The 12,672-nt window shown below is 38.4% G+C and overlaps 1 protein-coding gene across 4 annotated transcripts in view; it reads right to left on the reverse strand.

Annotated features, from left to right (window-relative positions):
• Positions 1-12,672, reverse strand: part of LOC105226277 (uncharacterized) — a 314,083-nt gene that overhangs the window by 236,684 nt on the left and 64,727 nt on the right. For all 4 annotated transcript variants that reach the window (XM_049452483.1, XM_049452485.1, XM_049452482.1 and 1 more), the window contains exons 5-7: positions 12,496-12,553; positions 2,366-2,502; positions 2,119-2,292 (exon numbers count right to left, since the gene is read on the reverse strand). In XM_049452483.1, coding sequence (XP_049308440.1) covers positions 2,119-2,292; positions 2,366-2,502; positions 12,496-12,553 — 369 coding nt within the window. The remainder of the gene's footprint in view (positions 1-2,118; positions 2,293-2,365; positions 2,503-12,495; positions 12,554-12,672) is intronic.

Below are 12,672 nucleotides of genomic sequence, written 5' to 3' on the forward strand. Positions count from 1 at the left end.
ATGAAATCGGACGATAATGCCGGTCACTCCCCATATAACGGTACGGGTAAAGCATGGCTAAATGCGCGATAAATCAATAATTAAATACGCCAGCACATTAAATCTTACTTTGAGATGGTGTGAGAGTGCTCTCCCATAAAGCACCGGTGTGAAAGTTGAACGATGGGCGTGGCACAGCCCACTTTTTGGTGAAATCCCATACCTCAGGATCCAAGTAACAAATTTCAAAATTTTGGTACGTGGTATTCTTTTTATATTCCTATGTCACGTTGTGAAAATGAGCGAAATCGGACAATAACCACGCCTACTTCCTATATAGCATTATTTTAAATTTCACTTAATTGTTTTGCTTTCCAGTACACAAATCAAGAAGTAGGTAATATAACGGGATTATTATTTATTTCTTTTTTATTGTTTATTTATTTATTTTTATTTTTTATTTATTTGTTTTCTTTATTTATTTTTTTTCTTTATTTATTTTTTTTCTTTATTTATTTTTTTTTGTTTATTGTTTATTTATTTATTTTTTTTGTTTATTTATTTATTTTTAACTATTTTTTTTATTCTTTATTTTTTTTATTATTTATTTATTTTTTTTATTATTTATTTATTTATTTTTTATTTTTTATTTACCTTTTTTTTGTTTATTATTTTTTTTTTTTTTTAGCGAATAAAATTAAATATAAATAAAATTTCAGTGGCAACTTTTGCTATGCTTTGCAGTTAAACAGCAGCTGCATACACGATTAAACATGAATAGAGACTATTTTGTAAACTCAAAACACACGCCAATGAAAATTTGAATTTTGTAAGTGTAAGTTTAGAAAACAAAAACAAAAACTAAAAGTAAATAAGTTTAGTTCATGGTTAAGACATTTACAATATTTTTTTTTGATTTTTTTGAATTTACAGCAAATGCACAATGAAAATTAACAAATGTACGGGCGGGCGAACGAGCGAGCGAGCGGCGGATGGGGCGGCAAGCAGAGCAATATTAAGTATCGATAATTTATGAACAACGTTTTATTACAATTTATTAAATATTATTCGCTTATTTTGGTGTATAAAGTGGTTTTATTAGGTGCTTCCGAAGAAAAATTAGATTTGTGTATTTTAGCGCGCGTGTGTGTGAGTGTGTATATATGTATGTAATTGTGAATTTTATGACAATGCAAAAATGCCACAATAACTGCAATTTATAAAAATGCCGCCATTCTCGATTTTTGTTTTGTTTTGATTTCTCAATTTTCGTATTTTTACAGCAAAAAAATAGTATGGACCATTTAATCTGCTGTTCTCGAAGTAGGAAAACAGGGTAGTTTCAGATTTGTGGGTGTGGTTGTTTCTCATTTATGTATGTATGTATGTGTAGTTTGCAAAATATTTAGATTTTTCAAAGGATTAAATAAAATTTTTTGGTTGCTTAGATATGTGAGCTTTGTCGGTAAAAACAACAAGAGGTCAAGGGAAACAATTCATATAATTAAATCTTTATAGTTTCTTGGTAAAACTGAACGTTTTTCTTTATAGTGAAGTGGAGCATGACTAAAAGAGAAAGTATGCTTAGCAAAAGAATGCTTTAAATTTTTTAAGAACGTTAACGTTAGGAAGAAAAAATGAAATTTTTGCGTGAAAAAAAATTATTTCAGGTTAGGTGTCCTCACGCATAATAATCTTTCATTCCACGGTTTCAAAATCTTAAATAAAAAACTCGTAAAATTATAGCAAAACGATGAAGTTACAACTTAAGGGTAGCAAAAAAATCTTTTTTGGTTGGAAAGTGGAAGATTTCATCCGATATTAACGGGCATATTATGCTATAAAAGGTATATCATGGAATCAGTTGCCAGAATTTAAAGTATGCAGGACAAAAACGCATAAAAAAGTTCAAAACGAGATGTGTTTCATAAATATTTGACAAAACTTGTAGCTTTTTCTGTACAGACAACTCACAAACAACAAATTTGTAAGATCATGGAACAGTTAAAAGGAACAAAAAAGTATAATTTACATACTTTCAACCGTACACGAGAGTGTAAACAGTCTTTTTACAAAAGTATGTATTCTTAAAAGGGCGTTTACATCGCACGTTCCCACAATTCCCACCCAGGCACATACCTCGGCACCGATTTTTCGCAACTGTTCGCGCAGCTTTCGTATATTCGCTTCGGAGAGTTTATAGCTCGGGTCGGTGGTGTCACCTTTCAGTCGCTCTAAATTCAGTTTTTCCTGTTCCAACATTTTTTGTAGCGTTTGTATTTTATACGTTTCCATTTCGCGGCGTTTGATACTCTGCAAGTAAGCGTTAAGAATTAGTTAAGAAAAATTCTAAAGAAGAAAATAATATTGAAATTATTTGATTTACATCAACCGGTTGTGGGCCTGTTATGGATGCTGTGCGATCCCTTCCTGATAGTATGGGTGTAGAGGGCACGATGCCCACTGATGTGGGGCGTGTCAATTTCTGACTACGTTTGACCGCCAACTCGACGATTGTGGAAGCTGCAATAAAAGCAAAGAGAAGCATAATTAGTTTAGTGCAAACTGGAAAATATCAACAACTTTATTAAAAATAATAAATTAGAATATTTCATATTTCTATAACCAAAATTAAATATATTGTTGTAGAGTTGATATTTATAAAAAAAAACGGAATTTGAATGGGACAGTAAATGAATAGCGAAACTCATTCGTGGCTCCCGCGGTGTCAAACGAGACCCAATATTCAATGAAGCGACAGAAGTCACAAGGGAGGAATCCTCCCTCAGCAAGAAGCGACAGGTCGATGCAGCACCGGTGTTTAGCGAAAACGATAAACTTGCCAGATTAGTAGAGCTTGGCGTTTACGACCGCAGCAAGAGCGATGGAGTCATCTCTCGCGAGGAATAGAAACGGGTAGCGGCTGCTATTTCCGCTATTTTTATGAAGTTGGTCAGGGAAATCACGATTTTACAATCCTTCGGTCTAGTTTTGAATCGGAGACAATTAAGGATCTAACTTAATATTCTGCACCAATAAACATTTACTGAAGATGCTCCTAGAGCTCGGATGAGGTATAAAGGAAATTCAATGTTTTTTTATGAATTGCGGATTATTAAAATGCAGAAGTAGTTTCAAGGATACAGGAGTCATCAAACCTTTTAGTGTTTGGTCATTGCTCAGTTTTCTCCTCAAATTAAACCATTTCTTCCGCTTCTCATTGAAGATTTTTCATAAAGTTTCCCGAATAATTATATATTAATTTCTTGTTAAATAAACAGTAATTCGACAATTAGCTAGTTGCACCAATGTATAGTAAATTAAAAACATTTAGCTGTTAAATTTTTCCTACTAATTGCTTAATTAGGGGTGTGTTTGAGCATAGTTTCGTTCAATTAACAAAAGGTTTGCGCAAATACGCTGCAATTAACTGTTAATTGACTCAATTAAAACTGTTAATTGACTCAATTTGTAACGTTTATAATTGACTCGATTAAGAAGTTAATTTACTCAATTAAAAGGTTAATTGACTCAATTAAGCAGTTAACTGACTTAATTAAGAAATTATTTGATTTAAATAAGAAGTTAATTGACTTAATTGAGCACTTAATTGACTTAATTAAGAAATCATTTGACTTAATTAAGAAGTTAATTGACTCAATTTGTAACGTTTATAATTGACTCGATTAAGAATTTAATTTACTCAATTAAAAACTTAATTGACTCAATTAAGCAGTTAATTGACTTAATTAAGAAATTATTTTACGTTAATAAGAAGTTAATTGACTCAATTTGTAAAGTTTATAATTGACTCGATTAAAAAGTCAATTGACTCAATTAAGCATTTAATTGACTTAATTAAGATATCATTTGACTTAATTAAGAAGTTAATCGACTCAATTTGTAACGTTTATAAGTTAACTTTCATTACAGAAGAGCCTACCTTCTGTACTCTCTTAATTGAGTTATTTTATTATTTAGTGTCTACTATTTAACAACTTAATAAAAAAAGTTATAAAATTATATCAAAAATAAAAAAAAATATTGATTGCATTTCATAGCTAAAGAATTTGAATCAAAAATGCATTCCATTTGCAGATGCAGAATGCAAGTGTAAGCTACTTGAAAACCATATGCGTTTAAGAAGACACTATTGAAACAGCTTGCCGCTCACCCCGCCCAAACAGACACTCCCCGCGTTGCCGCGACTGGAAAATGAATTGTGCGAACTAATTAGTTGGATTTCAGAGCTCATCATTCAAGTCATTCAAGAGCTTTGTCGGCGCACTTGTATGAACGCAATGCATACATGACTACATTTGTACATATCTACATGTACGTATGTATCTATGTACATATATTTGTAGCGCCTGTAAATGCATTTTATGACTCTATTGGCGTTACAAATTTCTCAATAAAACAGCAATTTACAAGTATAATCATTTATTTCAACCATACACACACATACATACTGAAGTTGTATGAAAATGTGCGTATGTATGCATGTTTGTGTGTGTGTGGGCGAAGTTGACAGCGTTGAAACATAAAAAAGCATACCGCCACATTCTCTATAGCAAAAGTCTATAAATTCCCCGTTCCACGGACATTATCTAATACTAATGAGCAGAAACGGTCACTTTTAAATGCAAAACTTCAAGAAACACTTGCTGGCATACGACAGTTGATTATATAATTATCAATAAAACAGATAACAGCTGAATAATTTAATTGAGTGAGTTAAACGCACAGAAAATGGAATTTATTAGTTACGTTGAATGAGGGGAATCAATCTAGACTTTGAGACGCAGTAATCAGCAATGAAAATACAATCTTCACACTTAGCTGCTGAATGCAAAACAGAAGCAAAAGCTGGAAATGTGATGGAAGTAAGGCGGCCTAAGTGAAAGTGCAACCAAAAAATTTATATTAAAGTGTTTGGTAAAAAGTAACACATTTTGTGAGGTTAGGTTAAGAGGTTGATTTTAATAGGGATCTCACTTGGACAGTTTAGAATGTCGATCCGTTGAGGTACTTGAAACTTCTTTATAATAGATTATAAGACCATTATAAGTCGACTAAGCGCTTTGAGCCTTTCATAAAATTGTTAAACTATCGAGATGTTCCAGCTTCAGATTGCAATGAAGAAGTAAGTCTCTGTATGTTTCCACCTCACCCTTCTCCACATAACTTTGACATCTGGTATTCGAGAAGATTTTTAGCTTATAATGAATGAATGCTTATTGGACAGTGTCCAGTACGAACCCCCACGATTGCGGCAATATGAACTTTGCTAAGAGGAAGTAGTTCAGTAGATCCTCCTCGTGTTGCTATACGCCAAAAGGATCTCGCAGTCGCATAGGAGCTAGTCGACGACCAGCGCCTGCTAAGCGCACATGAGGCCCAATGCTAGAATGCAAGATGGAGATCTACAAGGTGCGTTCCAAAGTAAACAGGACTTTTGGAATTTATCGCAAAGGTGTATGCACGGTTTGTTCCGCACAAATTGACTGACTACCAAAAATTCCTCCGAATACAACATTCGAAGGACGATTATTTGACCAAAAATCACATTTTAACCATTAACCACTCCCTGTATTCACCTGATTTGACACCGTGCGGCTTCTTTCTTTTCGGAAAAATGCATTTTCTCATGAAAGAAAAGCGTTATGCAGACTAGGAGGCCATTCAAAAGGCTTGCACCGGCATACTGGCGGCCATATCGGCCAACGAGCTAAAAGACTCGCTTCAAATGTTTTTGGACCGTGCAAAAAGCTGTTATGAAGCAGAAGGAGACTATTTTGAATAAAATTATTTGATTTGTTGTTGACTTTGTTCTGTTTTTTTCCTGTCTACTTTGGAACGCATCTTGTAACTCGGTCTCATTCCGACATAAGCTGAGCAAGGGTACCCATCTGACTAGTTTATCGGCTTTGCAGTTGCCAGCGATACCGCTATGGCCAGGTACCCAAATGAATCTGATAAAGAGGTAGCTTGAAGCTATTTTTAGTGATAACAGACATTTGATGAGTATCTTTGAGCGCGCAGTTACCGAGTTCAGCACTAGTATTACCGCCAACTTAATAACAGCTGTTCTGCGTGGTCTGGTAGCCTAAAGCTTTATAGCTCCTTATAGAAAACTTTCCCTCCTACCTTCCATACTAGCTCGATCCACGACTCATCTACGAAAAAAATCACTGCACCTCTTCTCCAGCGACTTCTCATTCCTTGTCGATATGTGCACAAAGAAAATGCCATCACGAGTGCAGGAATGCAGTTAAAGGTGGAGAGAATTTCGGCGTGTCTTCTTTGGGACCCCGCCATTTACGCAGCCACAAGCTTCATTTGAAGCGAATTATTCATCAGCAAAATCATTCACCTCCTCCAGGAATAAATAATAATCTCTTGGTGCACAGTCCGCACTTTAGGATGGATGAATAAGAACCTGCCAACCAAGCTCCCGGAGCTTCTAGCTAGCCATTATTATTATTATAAATATATTCGGCCTGCCGTTGTCCTGATGGAATACAATTCCTTTCCTATTGGACAAAGTTAGTGCTCCTTGTCTATCGCATCCCTCAGACAGCCCCATTTTTAACAATACTGTTCCGTATGCAGAGTTTGACCGTAGCAGAGCAGCTCATAGTAAATTATACACAAGACTATAATACCCTTGTGAGCAACATAGCGCTGCGTGCGGAATTGAAACAGTGAAACTAACTCTGCAAGTGTCTGCCAAGCCACATTTTATCACAATAAATTTTGCATTATTCATTTGTACGCTTGTCTAATTAGCAAAACAACAAATGGCCTGCATTGAATGGATAATTCGAAAAAAAAGATCGAATAAAATAAAAAAATAAATAAAAATAAATAACAAAAACACAAAGCAATACTAAAATAATTAATTCAGCAGCGAAACGGCAGACAAAGAGACGACAGAACGCACTGGAATGTTGATAAATGCGAAACGCTTGGAATAGACGCTCACATATGTAAACGGTATATACACATATAAATAAATACGCATATGTGTTTATGGATGCGTTTGTTGTTGCAATGAGTAATGCAAGGAGGAAAACAACAGTAAACACTAGTGTTGGGTGCCGAAGCAGTGATCGTTGTTATTATACCCTTAACAGGATATATGATGTTTGCCACGAAGTTTGTTACACCCAGAAGCAACTACAGCTCATGCTATTATCTCCGAATATAGTACGAGGGCTGCTATATATATTTCTGGCCTAATAATGAAAATAGGAATATTTATCAACGAAAATGGTTTTATTGTTTTTCAAAATATTCTCCATCAAGATTTATACACTTTTGCATGCGCTCAAACCAATTTTCGAAGCACTTTTTCCACTCCGAATGAGACACCTCCAAAACATGGGTTTTGAATGCTTCAACAGCATCTTCTGACGACGAAAATCGTTGACCACGCATTATTTTCTTGATGTTTGGGAATAAAAAGAAGTCATTGGGTGCCAAGTCAGGGCTGTACGGCGGATGACCCATCAATTCGACGTTTTGGACGGTCAAAAAGACGCTGGTTTGAGCCGATGTGTGAGAGCTCGCATTGTCATGGTGCACAATGATTCGTCTTCTCTTGTTCGTTTTTCGAATTTCTCCGAAGACTTCAGGCAAACAAATGGTGGTGTACCACTCAGAATTGACCGTCCTACGTTGCTCAAGCGGAACAGTCGCCACATGACCAGTTTTGCCGAAGAAACAGGCGACCATTTGCTTCGAAGTGCTTCTTCCACGAACAACTTTCGTTGGATTTGGCTCGTCTTGGAAGACCCACACGGTCGATTGCTGTTTTGTTTCGGGCTCATACGCATAGATCCATGATTCGTCACCTGTGACGATCTTATAAACGTCTTTTGAAGCACCGCGATCGTATTTTTTCAGCATTTCTTTACACCAATCCACACGAGCCTTTTTTTGAGCGATTGTCAAATTGTGCGGGATCCAACGAGAACAAACCTTTTTTACGGCCGGGTGTTCATGCAATATCGAATGTATGCTGGTGGGAGAAATGCATAGGCATGCCTCTATCTGAAGGTATGTTACATGACAGTCTTGCATTATCAGTTCACGTACGGCATCGATGTTTTCTGGCACAACGGCTGTTTTTGGACGACCTTCACGGAATTCGTCTTTGAGCGATCATCGACCACGATTGAATTCGTTGTACCAGTTTTTCAGAGTGCTATAGGATGGTGCTTCATAGCCATACAAAGATTTTAGTTCATATTCAATTCGGACTCCTATACCATATAGCTGCCATATTAACCAACGGATCAAACAAGTTCCAAGTTCCGGTACGGAAAACGTTTTTAGTTGATAAGATATTTTCACAAAATTTGGCACGGATTTTTCTCAAAGCCAATACTACGATACCTGAATATATTATTCAGATCAGACCACTATAGCATATAGCGGCCGTACAAACGGATCGATAATAATCAAGATAAAAGTTATTTTTACACCCTTTAATGCTATAAGAAATACATCTGTGAAGGGTATTAACACTGCGGTGCAATCAAAGTTAACGCTGTTTGTTGTTATTGCTGTCGCTGAGCCTTGCTGCATTCAGCTGTTTGGAATGAGTGCAAGACGTTGAAACGTGGTAGACCGGGGAGCAGCATTGCAACAAACGAGGATGCATATGCGTGTATGTGTGTATGTAGGCTTGAATGTGCATGTGTAAGTGCGATATTTTGCACAACAGCCGACTTTATGTGGAGTGGCCGATTTGCATGCTGTCGCGCCGGCCCAATCAAAGGCATAAAAGCACGCGGACGGACAGCCGGACAGCGAGCGGTGATATGAAAGTAGCAAAGCGGCGATAGCAACAAACACACACACACACATACAAACTCGCATGAATATAATCTTGCGCTTACTATATACATATATGTATGTATGCATATTCCGGCTCATATTTGTACGGCAAGATTGCGACACGAATCCGAGACAAACAAACGGAACGGCTTGGAACGAGCAGTGGGACGGACAGACAAGCGGACCATCCGACGAGCAGACGACTGACGTGGTGGGTCACTCAACTGGACGACTGGCATTTACCATTGCACACACAGACAGCAAAGAGGAATGTGTCTCCATTCAAGCAACTGCAACTGCAGGAAGATTGGTTGCTTGGCTGCTGGGTCGTTTGCAAGCTGAGTGATTGCTGGAAGCTTAAGTGGTAAAAAATGATTTATGTCGCGATTAATGCATTGCAGATGGAAACATACATATGTACATATGTATAGATACAAAGATGTTTCGGGGGCAGGAAACGCGGCGTATCGATTTTCTATTGGTGGGAGGTGGTTAGGAGAATATATTAGAAATAAGAAGGAAGGGTTTAAAGAAGGGTGTCAGATGTGCAGGGTTGGCAGAGCATGAAGAGAGGAGACTGGTATCATGTGGGAACTCATTGCATGCTGGACATATGTTTGATCTGTAAGGGTCTATTCTGTATAAGTAAGAAAGAAGCTCCTCAAGGGTCACTCTCGCTTTTCGCGGCAATTCGAGCTGTTCGTCTGCAATTGGTGGCGGTTTAACTCCAAGTAAGCCATTCACTAAGAGGGAATCGGTATTGTTAATAGCTCCATTGCGAATGGCGGTCAGTGCATGTCTGAAGTTTGTAGCGTCAGACGTCTGATCGGCATGTTGTTTTATGTCGTCGGCGTACTTGAGGAAGAACCTCTTGATGCTTCGAGCACACTGTTCCGCTCAAAGCAGGTCACTGCTGGGTACTTTCGCAGAAATTACCTACTTGGACAGGAGTTCAGCATGCTCCTTAAATGGGCGCATACGGACGTCACTCAGCAGGTGTTCGATGAGAGACATCAAGCGGCATCCAGTCGTATTCCAGAGTGCAATGTACTGACATGTGTGCAGCTTTCTCGTCTGCGTTTCACTGTATCCAGGCGACCATATTGGTGCGCCGTAGTTAAGGATCGGCCGGCCACTTGTCTTTTTTGTATGTTGCCAACAACGTTTCTTGGTCTTTTCCCCATGTGCTGCCGGCTAGCGATTTGAGAATTTTGTTGCGGCTCTGTACTTTGGCTATAATCGCGGTCGTATGAGGAGATAAGCAGCACAGGCTGTCGAAAGTCACAACTAAAATTTTAGGATCATCATTGGGGTCAAGTCCTCCACCTCCTCCAGTTTGTGAAAATGATTGCTGTGGTGGAGAGTGTTAGGTTCCGTGCAGCGAGGAAGCGAGAAAGGTCGCAGAGATACTTAATTACGTTTGAGAACATGCCATCGATTACATTGCCCGACGTCCTGCGGAATCCATTTTTTTAGTTGTCTCACCGACGACCCCTCAGATAGTTCTCCTCTTCGGTCCTGGAAGGAGCGTTGTGTGATTGACTCTGTCAAAGGCTTTTGACAAGTTTAAAGCTACGACGATCGTCCTCTCGCAGGGTAGTTTTTGGTTAAGGTCATAACGCTAAGTGCTGTGGGTTCGTGCACTTTTCGAAAGCCATGCTGGTAGATTGGTAGGCTCAGGTGGTGTGTGAAGGTCGGGAGTAGCAAGGCCTCAAGTGTGTTCACCAACTATATTATATAGTGGCCAAATATCGGCCGTTCCGACATATGTACAACTCCTTAATGGGAAAAGGACGAGTGCAAAATTGCAGAAAGCCAGTATTGAATTTAAGGAAGGTTTTGCTATGTGTTTCATGGAATTGGCCGGAAATCATTACCATCTGTCAACATCGTGTGAAAAAAGCAATCGCTCAGAAGCGACCAGCATTGTCAAATAGGCGAGAAGTTGTTTTCTATCAGCACAATACCAGCTAATACACTTCGGAATGGACATGCCAGCTGTTTCGGGAACTTTGTTGGCAGGTTTATATCCATCCATATCATTTTCCAGTCCTGCCACTATGTGATTACTACCTGTTCATGTCTGTTTTTATAATCTTTGCTCTCGATTCCGGAGGTTCCGTCATATAATATATCCGTCGTTCAAGCGGGAAATTATGAACTCCATTCGGTAAAGAAATTGTTAAAGACCCGATTCTTAGTCCATTTATATTATTATTTGATAATCGATTTGGAAGCAAGGTATGCCCATCAGGCCGCTCTCATAACGAACTTTTCACCAACCAGTAACCATTTGATGTCAGGTCAGAACTATGAGATGGATGCTTAAAAGCCTGTTAACCATGCTTCCGGAGCTGCTGACAAATCACCATCTGTATGTGTGACTTCCATTCGTCCATTATGGAACACAATTCTACTGCTATTGGTCACTTTGCAGTATTGCGAAAGCCGCGGAGTTGGCCTCTAATGCACCTGCAGGCAATTCCAAAGTCAACATCTACGTTGACAGCCAAGCAGCAATCAAGTTAATAACCTCGTATCGTATATCGGCCAGAAGTGTCTTGGGAGTTCTACTGTGCCAGGAAACAAAGGCATCGAGGGCAATGAAATAGTGGACAATATTGCCAAAAATGGTGCACGGCTAACTTCCGAAAGCGTGATCACCATTGGGAAACCCATATATTGTCTATACGACGATCTTGACAGTGGCATGGTAAAAAAAAATCAAAACTTGATGGAACGTGCTAGCTGGGTGCAAAACTGCAAGTCATGTGCAAAACTGTAGGTCGGAAGTACACAAAATTCCTATTGGCTCACGATAGAAGACTCTGTAGGAACATTATGGGAATACTAACTGGTCATTCTCTGGTGCCGACACACGCCGGCAGGATAGGGATGACAGATCGAGAAAACCGCGGGAAATGTCTAGAGCAAGGCACCAGTGAAACAATGGAGCAACTCTTGAGCACTTGTGACGCATTAGCAAGACTACGCTGTAAGCATCTGGGGTTCCCACGGTATTAAACACTGAAGGAGAAATAGACAGAGAGAACGCAAAGCCTGCTGAAATTCGCGTCAAGCGCAGGCATCTCAAAGGATGACTACTCCTCTTGGACCTAGCAACTGAACTCTATCTGGTATCGCGAAGGACCAAAACTGTTCTATGCGTAGCTTATTACCAGATTAACCTAACCTATTTATGACTATCTGTTTTGAAATAAAATTTCTTGTAAAAAAATTGGGTCTATCATAAAAAACTGCTTAAAATCATCTCGACATGGATCGTCTATACACATTATACATAAGTATGTACCATAAAATAGCAGCTATCGAACTTCGGCCAACACATTGAACCTAATGAAGTGGCAATCTTTTGACTTACTCACAAATGACACTTTACGCTGTCGCAATTACTGTATAGAATGCCACAAGAGTACACAATACTCGTTCCACTTTGTGGTAAACATACCAGCACACACAGATGCATATAATACTTATGGGTGTGTGTGTGTAAGTGCACGACGCGACTTGACTCGATTTGCTTGCTTGAATTGTGCTGCATTGCCACACCCACCACACAGCAACAGTCAAGATTGAGTACAGCGGAAAAAATGTAATGATAAATATGTAAAAACAACAACAACAACAACAACAATAGTAACAACATACCTTTTATTAAGCCAACCACAGTTGGATGCTTCTCCATACGCACTTCTTGTCCATTGACCTAAAAAAGCGAAATAACAACAGAGAAAACGGTGAATGGCACAGTTGGCGAAAAAACAACAAAAGCAACAAGCTACATGAGTAAAAAAATATAGAAGGAAATATAAAAATAAAAATAAA

This window comes from Bactrocera dorsalis, chromosome 3 (assembly GCF_023373825.1).
Source record: "Bactrocera dorsalis isolate Fly_Bdor chromosome 3, ASM2337382v1, whole genome shotgun sequence".
NCBI classification, from domain to species: Eukaryota; Metazoa; Arthropoda; class Insecta; order Diptera; family Tephritidae; genus Bactrocera; species Bactrocera dorsalis.